The 12,443-nt window shown below is 38.7% G+C and overlaps 1 protein-coding gene across 1 annotated transcript; it reads left to right on the top strand.

Annotated features, from left to right (window-relative positions):
- The first annotated feature begins 166 nt into the window (after positions 1-166).
- LOC134672623 (nucleolar MIF4G domain-containing protein 1 homolog) lies at positions 167-11,701 on the top strand. The gene is made up of 14 exons (XM_063530575.1): positions 167-429; positions 725-953; positions 1,190-1,576; positions 1,875-2,152; positions 2,527-2,617; positions 3,190-3,347; positions 5,124-5,178; positions 5,453-5,574; positions 6,338-6,534; positions 7,196-7,371; positions 8,475-8,653; positions 9,475-9,639; positions 10,465-10,596; positions 11,405-11,701. Exons 1-14 carry the CDS (start codon positions 229-231, stop codon positions 11,699-11,701), a joined length of 2,667 nt encoding a protein of 888 aa, XP_063386645.1. The 5' UTR covers positions 167-228.
- The last annotated feature ends 742 nt before the right edge of the window (positions 11,702-12,443 follow it).

The following is a 12,443-nucleotide window of genomic DNA, read 5'->3' as shown; positions in this document are numbered from 1 at the left end:
TGTTTGTATTTACTTGAAAACATGCATTGATTTCATTCCCAACTTTAGGGAAGTAAAAATTCAATTTCCTAATTATAGTGATTCCTAAACGGAATAGGCCATGCGAATGAAAAATTGAAAATGTCAAGTTGACGTAAATTTGTGATTTTAATAACCTAAAAGCTCGTTTTTAAAAATATACAATAAGTTTATTTTCTTCCTGAAAGAATTGATTGTTAACTTTGTATCATGAAGAAACCAAAACAAGCAGCACATGCAAGTTTCCCAAACACCCGCAAAGCTTTGCGCAAACAAAAGAGGCAGCAAAAGAAAGTTCATAGACAGGAACATTATTCAAAGAAGAAAACTGTCCAGGAACAACCAAAATATACTCCAGGGAGGTTTGTAAAGCGACCCGCTGATGCTCCAGAACCTGATGTAGAAGTTAAGGTAAATAGAAGTCTATTACTAGAAATCAATATCAAAAAAAATATTTTTGTTGTTATTGTTTGTTATTGACTTGTATTGCGTATGTTCTGTCCCTCACGAACGCACGCGTATAGCACATCTATAGGGTCCTACCATCTATGGTCTATAGTCTCTAAACAATCCTTATTTTGTTAGGGTCTGTGCAGAAAGAGAAGAGTCGTAGATTGTATGGGCTCTTCTACATTTCACAACTCCTCTCTTTCCGCACAGACTCTAAGTATAACTTGCATATAACAAGTTTTTATTTTTATTTTAGAAGAAAAAACAAAAATCCCAACCACTGCCAATTGATGTTATTCAAAAAGAACGTGAAAAGGAGAAGAAAGAAGCTGATCGTCTAAAAGCTCAGATGGAGGAACAGAGACGGAAGATGTACCTAGAAGCCAATGAGGAAGAGGACAGGATGATAAAGAAACTGGAAAAGCAGCTCGGGTTGAACAAGGTTAAAAATAAGAAGAAATTCTTTGAGGATGATGGTCTTGACTGTATCCTTTTAAATTTTTAGGGTTCCGTACCCAAAGGGTTAAAATGGGGCCCTATTACTAAGACTCCGCTGTCTGTCTGTCACCAGGCTTACACAGGAAAATGAACAAGGTCTTTCCTCTAATTCATGTTTTTCTAATTGTCTCCAAAAGTACTAGTAGTAGTTAGTACTTTTAGAGAAAACAAATATAAGCAATATAAGCATATTAGTAAAAATATTCCTTAATATCTAAATCAGATGTATTAGAAATCTGTGACAGACAAACAACAGAACAAATAGTAGCGGCCGAGAAACATCTAGCGAATGTCGAGGGTGCATCAGACTTTGAAGAGGACCTGGCAGCTGTCACTGGAAAAGAATTAAAGAAAGATAAGAAAAAAACTAAAGATGCTAAAACTAAAGATACTAAAACTAAAAAGGATAAAGACAGTGATGATGAATTTAGTGAGGGAAATAGTGATATTGGCAGTGATGATGCAGATGAAGATGATATGAGTAATATTGGTGACGATGATGAAATTGACGAAGATATGAGTGGGGATGATGATGAGTTTGATGAAAATAGTGATCATGATGAATATGGTGGTTTAAGTGATAAAGAGGATTCTGATAAAGAACCTGAAGGTATGTATTTTATCTGCTTGTTCTTAGCTATAGCTATGCCAATGATATTTTGTTTGAGCAAAACAGAAATTTTCAAAAAACAGAACTTCTATACTATATTTTCAAAATGGCATTCACTAAGTACCAATTGATTACAAAAACAGAAACATAGAATCATGTTAAGATTTTTTTAAATCACAACCTTGATTTTAAAACTACATAAGTATACGAAGATCACATAAATAAATAAGAAATGACAGTTTAGAGATAAAATTACCTGTATGTATAATTTAGAGATTTATTTTATTGATGCTTTCAGAAAAACCTACAAAACCATCAAAATCTAAACAGAAATCAAAAGAAAACCCAGTCCCAAAAATACCAGAAAAGAAAAAGAGCAAAGAGAGGGTAGTTTCAGAAGAGGAATTATCGAAAATGTTCAGTGATGATGAAGTGTCACATCTCTCTGATGATGATGATTTAGGGAGTGGTGAATTTAGGGATGAGAAAGATGAAATTGAGGAGGTGAAAGAGAAACCAGATGTTTGGGAAGATATTTATGGACGTAAGAGAGACAAAGAAGGAAATGTTATAAAGGTAAGGAGTAAATTAAGTTTTTCTAAGTGCTAACTATCACAAAATCATCATCATTTATTCGTCACGTATTAGTCGTCACGCTCTTGCTCTGTATTTATGTTTTGTGAAGTGTGAAGAGTTAGATTGGATTGAAATCCAAATTGTTTATTAATCTTTTATAGAAATAATGTTGTGTTCTGTGTAAAATAGTTAAGTTAAGGCCTGTGCAGTGTGCACACCGGGTGCGTGTGCGTAGACGTGCACATGCGCGTTGTAATATACGGTTCCTTATGAGAGACGACACACCGCTTGCGTGACGTGTGCGTGCGCGGCTCCAACGTTCAACCCAACCAACGTGCGGCGGGTCTGTGTGAAACTTTGAATTCTATTTTCAGGAAGACAAAGGTGCCTACATTCCACCTCATTTGAGAAATAAGGAGACTACGACAGATCAGGCGACAGCTCAACTAAAACGACAAATCAAGAGTAAGTGCTTCTTACAATGTGTATGTTCTGAAAGTGCTTATTTATATCCTCTAGCCGCCCAGAGACCTATAAATAAAAAGGTTTCCTGTTCCATTCTAATTTGAACTTTATGTTGAAAAAATATAATTTCATTTTGCTTGGCAAGGTTTGACGTATGGGCGGCTGGAGGATATGGATCATAAACAGTGCCGAAATAATCTTAGGTAATTTCATATTCCTCAATTAGTACTTATTTATTTACCTACTCTGCAATAAAGGCACTAGAGTTAGACCAAAAAAAGTCTGCAGCGATTTTGATAGCCCACGCAGTGCAAGTGTTATTTTAAACATTTATTTCTAAGCAATTATGACATTTATGACGTATAAATAACACTACCGCCACAGAATATATTGAATTACTACTTCATACAGAAAATACACGCTCCACCCCATATTTTTTATTTATTTATTTTTTCATTTTATTTATTTATTTAATCTTTACTGCATAAAAGTAAAACGTATCGTACAAAAGGCATTATTTACCAGTCAACCGCAGAAAAGTTTATACCTATGATCCTAAATATTATTTTCAGGCGTCCTAAACAAGCTAGCCCACACCAACCTGCACTGGGCCTGCACATCCATAGAGAATCTCTACTCTAGCAACAGCCGTCACTCTGTCAGCGCGTCTCTCTGTGGTCTATGGCTGGAGGCAGTCTGCGGCACCGTGAGTGCGCCTCTACGCCTCCAGGTATATAGTAAACAAGCTAGCCCACACCAACCTGCACTGGGCCTGCACATCCATAGAGAATCTCTACTCTAGCAACAGCCGTCACTCTGTCAGCGCGTCTCTCTGTGGTCTATGGCTGGAGGCAGTCTGCGGGACCGTGAGTGCGCCTCTACGCCTCCAGGTATATAATATACAAGCTAGCCCACACCAACCTCCACTGGGCCTGCACATCCATAGAGAATCTCTACTCTAGCAACAGCCGTCACTCTGTCAGCGCGTCTCTCTGTGGTCTATGGCTGGAGGCAGTCTGCGGCACCGTGAGTGCGCCTCTACGCCTCCAGGTATATATTAAACAAGCTAGCCCACACCAACCTGCACTGGGCCTGCACATCCATAGAGAATCTCTACTCTAGCAACAGCTGTCACTCGGTCAGCGCGTCTCTCTGTGGTCTACGGCTGGAGGCAGTCTGCGGGACAGTGAGTGCGCCCTTACGCCTCCAGGTACGTTACGGCTCAAAAAATATAGCAATAGATGGCCTAAATCTTCATATTTTATGTTTTACTTGTACAGTCAAGTGTAAAAATATGTGTGCACCAATCATTTTAAAAATATGTCCCATAGCTCTTATGTCAGCAAATTAAGAACTATGGGCCATATTTTTGAGTAATATACACACATACACACACAAGTATAGTACACTTGACTGTACTATACTTTTACTTTCCACTCACTGATTGGTTGACACTCAACCAATCTCAGTGCGCCCAGTTCATTAGATCATTTTGGTCGGGTGACAAGCAAAAGTCACTAAGTACTATCAAAAAATTAAAGTAACAATGCACTTCATTACACTTGTAACACGGTTTATTGTCCAATAATTTCAATTGTGTTAGTTAGTGACTTTTGCTTGTCACCCGACGATTTATGGTAGGCATATTAATTCTTTTAAAAATAATAAACATGCATTGTTTTGATTATAGCCTCCTAAGGCCCAGCCATACAAATGAATAATGCAAAATTAGCCACAGAAATTTGAACCCACAATGTAGGAAATAGAGTTGATTTTGCGTTGTTCAAAAACTGAACGAAACAAAGTAAAAGCAACTCTGTTCCAATCGAATATGATTTAAATTTTATTGAACTGAATAAGTACTATAGGTAGGACCTTGGGCCTTAGGAGGATAGGTCCAGCGTTTTAAATATTAGCAAACCCATCTTTGGCGTCACTTTGTTGTCTATTCAATAATGGACTATTATTAGTATTAGTACTACTTTCTATGAATTTTCATGGCAGTATGACACAGTTTTGTGAGTTAGGGATCATCCATTAATTACGTCACACGAATTTCTAGGTTTTTTGGCCCCTCCCCCCCTCCTTGTCACACTTGGTCACATTTTGCAAATCCCTCCCCACTTGGTGTGACGTCACATTTTAGGCAATTTTGTTTTCAACGAAATCGGCAATCACTAACTCATTATTTTTATAATTAAAAAAATATTTTACCTAAAAGAAATATTAGTAATTTTATAACACAAAACCAATTAAGAACGAAAATTGCCTACTTCCAAAACCTCATTATTTAAATGTACAGCGAATGAAAAAATATAAATTAATTTTCGGTTACTGATGAATGGTGATGAAGTTAAAATGACGTCACAATGTTTGTGACTCCCCCTCCCCCATGTCACAACATGTCACATTTTCTTGACCCCCTCCCACCCCCTAAACGTGTGACGTAATTAATGGATGACCCCTTATAGAAACGCCTTTGCAGAATATTTTGTTACATTTTCAGGCCGAGCATGCGGCTCTAGTTGGCGTGTTACACGCCAATGTGGGGCAGGAAATTGGTAAGTACCAGTTGGCAATGCCATCGTATTGCTAATCCGCTTTTTAGGGTTCCGTACCTCAAAAGGATAAAACGGAACACTTATAGGATCACTCGTGCTTCTGTCTGTCTGTCTGTCACAGCCGTCGGTCAAATTTCGGAAATTACTGGACCAATTAAGTTGAAATTTGGTACACATATGTAAATTAGTGACCCAAAGACGGACATGTAGGTAACGTAAATAAATGAATTTTAAACATGGGGGCCACTATACTGATATTATTTTCCCATTTCAGGAGCTCACTTCTTAGAAGAATTGTGCACGATATTCGACCGGCTGACGCAGACTTCGCAGCCCATGGAGGATAAAACGTTGGACAACATTGTGTGCTGTCTCGCTTACCTGTATAGTTTTAAGGTAAAGTACCTACCTTTTAACTAATTAAGGCCCCGTAGGTTCATGTCCTTCTCTTTCAATATGTAATTTGTATAACAAAAAAAAAAGTAATCGATTCATTCCCTCAAAACTAAAATTGGCCATTTTTAGAAGCAATTTTTATCTTTTGTGTAAGTATAACTTGTAACAATTTTTTTTAATGCGTTTTATGTTCGTGATTTTTTTCTATCGCGCGAAAGTCAAAAAATCAGGATTCGAATCGATGAAGTCACTAGAGAATATCCTTAATATTACTAATAAAATTTTTGGGAACGGTATTGCGATCTAAAAAAGCGGTACGATTTTTCAAAAACTCCGCTCTCTGAACCTACGGCACCTTAATATTGACCTAACAATAAATTAAATTGTTTCATAACAGTCATTAAGTCCGTCTGTTCAGTCATTTGTTATGTCCATTAAAATTTAAAATAAATAAAATAACATTTTATAGCTGAAATGGGACTGGGCCGGCCATGTGTGCCGCATGCACCCACAGAGGTGGGCCAAAATAACTACGGTGTATGGGCACCGCCGCAAGACGGGCGAGGATGTGGTAGGCCCAGATATGGCGGGACGACCTGGACTCATATCTTAACGACTGGCCGGAGATTGCTCAAAATCGAGACGAATGGAAATCTTATAAATAAATAAAAAATAAAACTTTTTATAATATTAATACATAAAGAGTAGATTCGACACCATAAGATTTAGAAAGTTTATTAACGAACATTGCATTTTCTTGCAGATTTTCCACGCTACCCTCCTCTACGACATTCTCAACCACTTACTTTTGAATCCAACCGAGAAAAGTATAGACTGCGTGTTGTGCGCGTTCCGCTGTGCGGGGGCTTCTCTACGGAAGGATGAGCCTGCAGCCTTGAAGACTTTCATACAGGACGCGCAGAAACAAGCCAGCGCGGTGCAGGGAAGCGACCAGGCGGGGTAAGGGACTATTCATAAATTACGTCATTTCAAATTAGGGGGGGGGGGGCTGGATCATCGGATGACGGTAGCATGAAGTAGGAGGAAATGGGGTCATTTGAAGCATGTTTTTTGTATGATTATAGGGGGGGGTCAAAAATCGTCAACAATCGATGACGTAATTTATGGACAGCCCCTAAGTTGTTAAGTCATTAAGGCCCACTTGCACCATTCCACTAACCCGGGGTTAACCGATTAAACCTGAAGTTGCCATGGTTACCGGTACAATTTGACACTGGGTTAACCGGTTAAACCTGGAGTTGCCATGGATACCGATACAATTTGACCGGTTAACCCCGGGTTAGTGGGATGGTGCAAGCGGGCCTAAGAGGGAAGAAATACTACTTACCCGTCCATACAAAAAGATAAAATGTTATTCCACTTCTAAATATTTTCCATATATCCATGATTTTTAGTACGTTATTGACACAATGAAGGACTAGGTTTATAATTTGACGGCTGGTCTGGCCTAGCGCCCTACCCTACTCATAGTGTTGTGCTCCTGCCGGTGAGTAAGGTTGCCAAAGCTCAGCAAGAGTGGGGGGGGGGGGGGTAATGACTGCTTACCATCCGGTGGGCCGTATACTTGTTGTATGTTTGTTTAAAAAAATGATATTTCCAGGTCTCGAATAAAGTTCCTACTAGAAGTCCTAATGGCGGTGAAGAACAATAATTTGAACAAGATACCCAACTATGATCCGAGTTTCGTGGAACAGCTAAAGAAGACCGTCCGAGGGATTATTAGAAAAGGGAACTATGCTACTCCACTCAATATCACACTTGAAGATTTACTTAAAGGTAACACTTGATCTATATCTCTCAAGTCCTTAGAGCAGCGGTCGGCAACCTTTTAGCAGCCAAGGGCCACAACATAGTAGTCAGCGAAGATGACGCGGGCCGCACTTTGGTAATATTTGTGACTTTAGCAGACATTGTCGATCGTCAGTACTACATACAAAATAGCCAGAGAGGCTCGCGGGCCGCAAGCGAGAGGTTGGCGGGCCACATGCGGCCCGCGGGCCGCTGGTTGCCGACCGCTGCCTGAGAGGAGAGGTGACAAGCAAAAGTCACTAAGTACTATCAAGTCACTAAGTACTAAGGGGGAGGCAGCAGTGGACGTCTTATGGCTGAGATGATGACTATCAAAAAATTAAAGTAACAATGCACTTTATTACACTTGTAACACGGTTTATTGTCCAATAATTTCAATGGTGTTAGTAGTGACTTTTGCGAGCTTACGCCTCTGCCGAAAAACTTGCACAAATGTGCAACTTTTGTATAGACTGACATGGCTATGTGTACGTTACGTACAAATCATGTAGAAATAGCAATACATTTGACGTCCACTCCCCCGCAAAAATCAGATGACTGTTTCGTAAAGAAAATGACAGCGATGGCGATGACATCTCCACTTACTAAATGTTCTAAGCTCAACTCTTAACATATGTACTGTAAACCCGCAACATATTTGGTTAAGGGAAATGTATACTGAAGCCTCGCCAAGTCAGCTGCTGCTCCGTTGGTGGATTGAGGAGTTTACGACTAATATTTTCTTTAAACATCTTTTTTTTTTCTTTATGTGTTTTAAGTTGTTAAATTGCTTGATATTAGTCAATTTTAATGTTGTTTTAATGTAAACCGAGGTATTTGATATTTTTAAATTCATAATGAATTGTGCAATGAACATATGATATTGCTTAATATATTTCAAATTAATTAAAACAATAATATTGCTTTGCTAATGCGCGAAATAATATAATACACATTTCGCGAATTCATAAATAAATAAAGGTTTTATTTATTTAGGCTTTATTATTATTTATTTATATGAATTTCCGCAAAGTAACGTCTGATTCTATAAATTATGTTTTTAAATTCACATCACTACTATTCCTTCTCAGCTGATACTCGCGGCAAATGGTGGGTAGTAGGCTCCGCATGGGAAGGCAATCGCCCAAAGCCAGAAGAGAAGATTAAAGCAGTTCCCAGCACGGACCAGAAGCTTCTAGAACTTGCCAGGAAACAGAGGATGAACACAGACGTCAGGAGGAGCATCTTCTGCGTTATTATGTCTGCTGAGGTTAGATTTCAATTTAGCCATAAGCACAGAATAAATAATAGTACTAAGTACAGAAGACTCACTCTCTAACAAAACGCGTCTGTTACGATCAGCACAGATATGGCCGCTAGGTGGCGACAGCGCCACGCGCGGCTTATGGCAAACCCCAAAATTGGGGCCGAACAGATGTACTTTTAGCTACCTGTAGCAAAGCGACGAAATCGCGGAGTGAGCCACGCCTGCCATAAGTACCATCACCTACACTATTAACTGTCCACCGGTGAACCATATTACCAGAGGCATACAGCTTGGCAAAAAAGACTAGAAATATAAAAGTGGCAACACTGTAGTTTCGTCCCGTTTTCTTATATAACTTGGTTTGAAAGGGACGACACTATAGTCACAGAATAATTAATAGTACTACCGTACGGAAAGGAAACTTCCTACAAAAACGAAGTTTGACAGCGGTTCAGGGTCGAATCATGCTGTCCCTTTTTAATATATGGCACTATCCCTTGCGGCTATTTAGGGTTGTCAAAAATCAAGTGATTATCTTATCTGTGGTCGTGCACGCAAAAGGAAGTCAAGTGGTGCCAACCCTAATAATTGCTCGGAGCAATGATGAGCCGAGCGGAACCGAGTTTGACCGAAGTTAGGAGTTTCGCACCCCTGCTATAGTGTTGCCACTTTTTAATTTCTACTCTTTATTGCCAAGCTGTAAGGTCTACCAATACGCAGTTAACTGGGTGGGTGAATCAAGACAAGTCAACCAAAATCAATGCATTAAAAAAGCAAAGTAAAAGTAACCGAGGTTGAAGGTTTAATTTCTGTATTGTTTTCAGGATTACATGGACGCGTTTGAAAAACTCCAACACCTAGGTCTAAAAGGCAGTCAAGAACGCGAAATAGTGCACGTTCTACTAGCGTGTTGCACGCAGGAACGAACCTACAACCCTTACTACTCCGTGCTGGCTCAGAAACTGTGCGACGTTGATAGGAAATACCAGGTATAGTGCGTGGATAGGGTAGGGTAGGGTATAGTAGTAGAAATTAAATAAAATGAAACTAAAAAAAAATTAAAAAAATCGGTCAAGTGCGAGTCGGACTCGCGTTCCAAGAGTTCCGTACATAAGTCCGACTCACGCTTGACTGCACATTTCTAATAGGCTTTCCTGTCATCTATAGTTAAAGTACTATTTTGTGTATTTTTTTCAAAATTTTAGGCCCAGTAGTTTCAGAGAAAAAGGGGGGATGGTCGGACAGACAGACAGACGCACGAGTGATTCGATAAGGGTTCCGTTTTTTTCCTTTTGAGGTACGGAACCCTAAAAACATAATAAATTGTTGCCATGTGCCCAAGTATTTTACGTCAAAAATGTGACAGTTACGTAGAAAGTGGCGCCCTCATTTTATTTCCACTATTTTATGTCGCTTCGCGCTGTACTTTGAACCGTGTGCTACTGATTTTTATGAAAGGAAACCACTAACGAAGCGGCAGCTGACGTTTACGTGACTTCATGATATAACATTTGACCGATTTAAAGTTTGTTTGTTTGTGGTCATCGAAGGAAATGACCAATACATTTTGTATGTTGGAGTCCAAAGGTTAAAAAAAAATACTGCTAGAAAAAAAATACATATTTATTTGCTCCATGTAAATCATGACATCTGCTCCCTTCTTTCAGTACCTACTCTTGTGTTAGTCTACTATGGGTGTGATTACTCTTTATTTAGTTATGGCGTTCTGTTCTGGGGACACAGTGACGCGTTGGTTACGCGAACTTTTAAAAAAATTAAGAAAGAATGCTTTTTTAATATAAAGTTTGTTTCAGCTGTCCATCCAGTTTGCCGTTTGGGACAAAATCAAGGATTTGGAGAGCTTGCCGAAGCAGGCCACGACCAATCTGGCGCAGTTCCTCATACACCTTATTATGGAGAAGGGCCTTGCGTTATCTGTTTTAAAGGTAAGTTCCTATGAACGTCAACGACGTTCATGCAAATACGCAACCCGTTTATTTTTTAAATAAATTTATTTTCGTTTAAAACTTTTTAAAATCGAAAATGATCAATCGATCTAAATAATGATTATTTAATCATCGAATGTGGTCGATCTGTGATGGTATGTATGTATAAGTTATATTGTATTTAAAAACACAAGAAATGCTGTCACAGTGAAAGAAATAATAAAAGTAAAGGCGAACGTGCCTCTATAATTGATTTCTCTTATGCCCTAAACTTCCGTGACTACGATTTTTTATTTATTTAAGATTATTTAGGCCGTCGTAATGCCGGTAACACTCGAGTGTATCAATATGTGTTCGAGTCTCACTAGATCGACTAGTTTTTCAATGTAATCGATTATTTTTTGTTCTATTAATAACAAACTAAAGTTCGTTTTTTTTAGCATTAGAAATTAGGTAAACAATCTTGATGTGTCTTTTAATTGAAAAACACATTTTAAAAATAAGTTACGGCAAATATGTAACAATTATGAATCTAATACGATCTTTTTTATTCTTCTGCTTTCATAAGTAATAGTTATTGATTTTTAAAAAGCGTTTTTCAATTAAAAGACTTGCCAAGATCGCTTACCTTCTTTCAAGTTCTTTCTAATGCTAAAAAAACGAACTGTAGTGTAAAACCGAATATCCCATATTAAAAGTATAAAGTCATCAATATTTTCCTGTAAAGACAGTGCTTTTGCGTCTTCCACCAATACTATGATATTTTGTCTTTGCTCAAACGCGACCATATTTTTTCATTTTTCCACAGGTAATAGAATTCTCGGACCTAAACAAAAGCTCGGTCCGTTTCCTCCGTCAAATTCTCCTCGCCATCATCATGAATGCGGACCTCCAAGCCTCCCTCCAGGTCTTCCACCGCATCGCCAAGTCACCCAAACTTCACATGTTCAGGGAAAGTCTGAGGCTATTCATACAACACTTCTTGTTGAAAAATGCGGGCAAGAAAAGTGCGGTGCTGAGTGAAGAAGAGATGGGGATTTTGAAGGAAAGGACGGTTGAAGTTGAGAGGATATTGACTATGTTTGAGACTAAGTTGAAGTTTTAAATATAAATTATGTTTATTAAATGCGTTTTTTGCTATACCTACCTAAGATGTACAAGATTCCTGCAAAATAGGTAAATAATTATGTGTCCTTTTAACGTCAGCCTAGAAGGACTAATGCGCGTTGTTATGTCTGCCATCTTGTGGTCTATATTGGAAACTTAAACTTGACATTGCCGACTGACACATCAAACTAATATAAGCGGGAACTCCTGAGTCCGGAGTCCTGACTCTGAACCATTTGCTCCATGATAGTACGGTCAGCAGTAAAAGTAAGTTATCCTAAATTATCAGAATTTAATGCAACGTTAAAGCTTGGTTAGATATTAATGTAATTGGAGTGTACCTACGTATGTCCCTAAAACTCCTAAAAACCACGCAAAATAAAAGACCATTTTAAAAACCTCTTGATTGCTTACCTACATTACATCTAAAAAATTGACAGGTAAGTACAGTCGCCATCAAATATATCTGAGCGACCAAGGCGCTCACAAATATCTGAACACGCCTTTATTGCCAAAGCGTGCGTGTTCAGATATTTTGACCACCTCGGCAGCTCCGATATATCTGATGGCGACTACCTATGTACTTTTTGTAACCCGAACGACAGCCAACGGTTTTCAACAATGTGTCCTTGACTTCAACAACGTAGGTAGGTACTATCATTTTCTATGAAATCCTTGTTATGGGAATGAAGCGTTATCGCTAGACGTCTGGACGTTATCAGATGACTAGCCGTATGCAC

Source organism: Cydia fagiglandana, chromosome 17 (assembly GCF_963556715.1).
Source record: "Cydia fagiglandana chromosome 17, ilCydFagi1.1, whole genome shotgun sequence".
In the NCBI taxonomy this organism is placed as follows: domain Eukaryota; kingdom Metazoa; phylum Arthropoda; class Insecta; order Lepidoptera; family Tortricidae; genus Cydia; species Cydia fagiglandana.
This window is presented reverse-complemented; position numbering and strand designations above follow the sequence as displayed.